General features: G+C 53.0%; 1 protein-coding gene across 1 annotated transcript; it reads right to left on the bottom strand.

Moving 5' to 3' along the window:
• Positions 1–590: 590 nt before the first annotated feature.
• Positions 591–1,740, bottom strand: LOC309796984 (putative MAGE domain-containing protein MAGEA13P; the record flags this gene model as incomplete). Its single annotated transcript, XM_082610361.1, is given in 2 exon segments — positions 591–938; positions 940–1,740. Coding segments are annotated over 2 exon segments (1,149 nt in total).
• Between the last annotated feature and the right edge of the window lie 339 nt (positions 1,741–2,079).

Genomic DNA, 2,079 nt, shown 5'->3' with positions numbered 1-2,079 from the left:
GGATACAGGATTCTTAGGATAACCATCTTTTACATTTTTTTCTTCTATTTCTCGATCCCATCTATTTTATTCCTGGGCCCTTGCATGTTTCTAAGGAAATTCCTATTCCAATGCCATGTTATCCTGTTCCAGATCACAAAATATGACGGAAGATTCCCCAATTTGTGCTACAGACTAGCAAAATTCTTATTCTAAAGCCTGACAAACAGCAATAAACATGTGACCAATGTTATTCACGAACCTAGACTCTAAAGCTAAAAACCTTTAGGAAAAAAAAAGACAAAATCTGCAATTCAGCCCTCCACTATTTAGAACCTTGACTTCAAACACAGAGTGGAGGGCTTCCCTGGTGGCGCAGTGGTTGAGAGTCCGCCTGCCGATGCAGGGGACACGAGTTCGTGCCCCGGTCCGGGAAGATCCCACATGCCGCAGAGCGGCTGGGCCCGTGAGCCATGGCCGCTGAACCTGTGCGTCCAGAGCCTGTGCTCCGCAAGGGGAGAGGCCACAAGAGTGAGAGGCCCGCATGCCGCAAAAAAACAAAACAAAACAAAACAAAAAAACAAAACAGAGTGGAGAATCTTCCTCTGACTTCACTCAGGGCTGGAGAGGCTGCTGGGCATGACACCAGAGCTGCCACTGGCCATGGCAGAAGTATTAGCCCCTGTGGCAGCTCTGGCCTGGGCTCTCTCTTTCTCATCTCTCAGAGCTTCCTCATACCAGGGTGAGAATGCAGTGGGGTCAATCTCATTGATCTTGGCAAAAAACTCCAGGACTTTCACCTTGCTGGTTTCAGCGTGGGCCCTTGGACCCCACAGGAACTCGTAGTGTGGAGGATCACTGTTGGGCACCTGCTGGTACTCCAGGTACTTTTCCTCCACCAACTCTTTGGTGATGAGCTTCTTGGTCTCCCTGAAATCCTTCTGCCCAGCATACATCCCCAATAACAGTCAGCACTTCCCAGATTTTCTCCTCAGGAGCACGTTTGCCCTTCATGAAGATCACACCCAGGATAAGGATCAGGATGCCGGTCTTGGGAACGCCCTGGGCATCACTCAGCATCCCGTTGTAGGTGAGGTCTAGTGCCTTCACGAGCACATAGGAGTGGTTGGGGTCCACTTCCTTCACTTCAATGCCAAAAACAATCTCCATGCACTCACAGGCTTTCCTGAAGATCACAGGGAAGTGGTCCTTGTGTACTTTGATGATATTCCTCAGCATTTCTGCCTTTGTGATGGGCTCCTGTTTTACATACTTGACACTTAAGAACTGAACCAATTCAGCCACCTCCTTGTTTAGCATGTCACAGAGCAAGAACTCGGGAGCCTGCGAGGTGCTCACACCCTCTTCTTGGCTGCTGGAGCCCTCATTTGACTTGCTCAGTGGAATGGCTTCGACGGCCATGGAGGAGGAGCGGGCTCCCTGCGAACTCCGGGGAACACTTCGCGTTCCAGCAGCAGGCACAGCCTCTGCGGTGCCCTGGGTCAAAGGAGAGAGCGAGGAGGCAGTGGCCCCCTCCTCCTCAGTTACAGGGACCTGTGCGCCCACCAGGCCCTGAGCCTCTTTTCCGTCCTGAAAGCCTACTTCAAGCTTGTCGCACTGACTCTTCTGTGAAGCATGACGACGCATGCTGGGGGGCAGCAGGCAGGGGTGTGGGCAGGGCGTGGTGATGGCGGCCAATTGATCTGAGGGAGAGAGGAAGAGTGTGAGAAACTCAACCCTGTCAGCTCTGACTGAGGCCATCTTAATAGGTCTTCCCTTAGACAGTGCTCTGGGGGGTCCCCTGTCTTCCTGACTGGTCTGTGCCCTAAGGACCAGTGGGAGGACCTGTGAAACTCCTCAGGGTGACACAAGCCCGCTCAGCCTGCAGATTCCAGGTAAGACAGTAGGCTGTGCGAGCTCAGGCACTGTGGTGTCCCCTCTGCTCTGGTGTGGGGGGGCCCACTGGTCGACATTCAGGGTCCTCACCTTGACTGACTCCCGGCCCTTCCTGGGCTTCCTCCGCTTTGCTCACCCGAGGCACATGCTTCAGACCAAAATCCTTGCTCCCAGGGTTACTTGAGTCCCTATAAGAGGAACTGT

The sequence above is a fragment of the Mesoplodon mirus genome (genome assembly GCF_964341445.2).
Source record: "Mesoplodon mirus genome assembly, chromosome: X".
Taxonomy (NCBI): domain Eukaryota; kingdom Metazoa; phylum Chordata; class Mammalia; order Artiodactyla; family Ziphiidae; genus Mesoplodon; species Mesoplodon mirus.
Note: the sequence above shows the minus strand (reverse complement) of the source record. Positions and strands in the feature narration are given on the sequence as shown.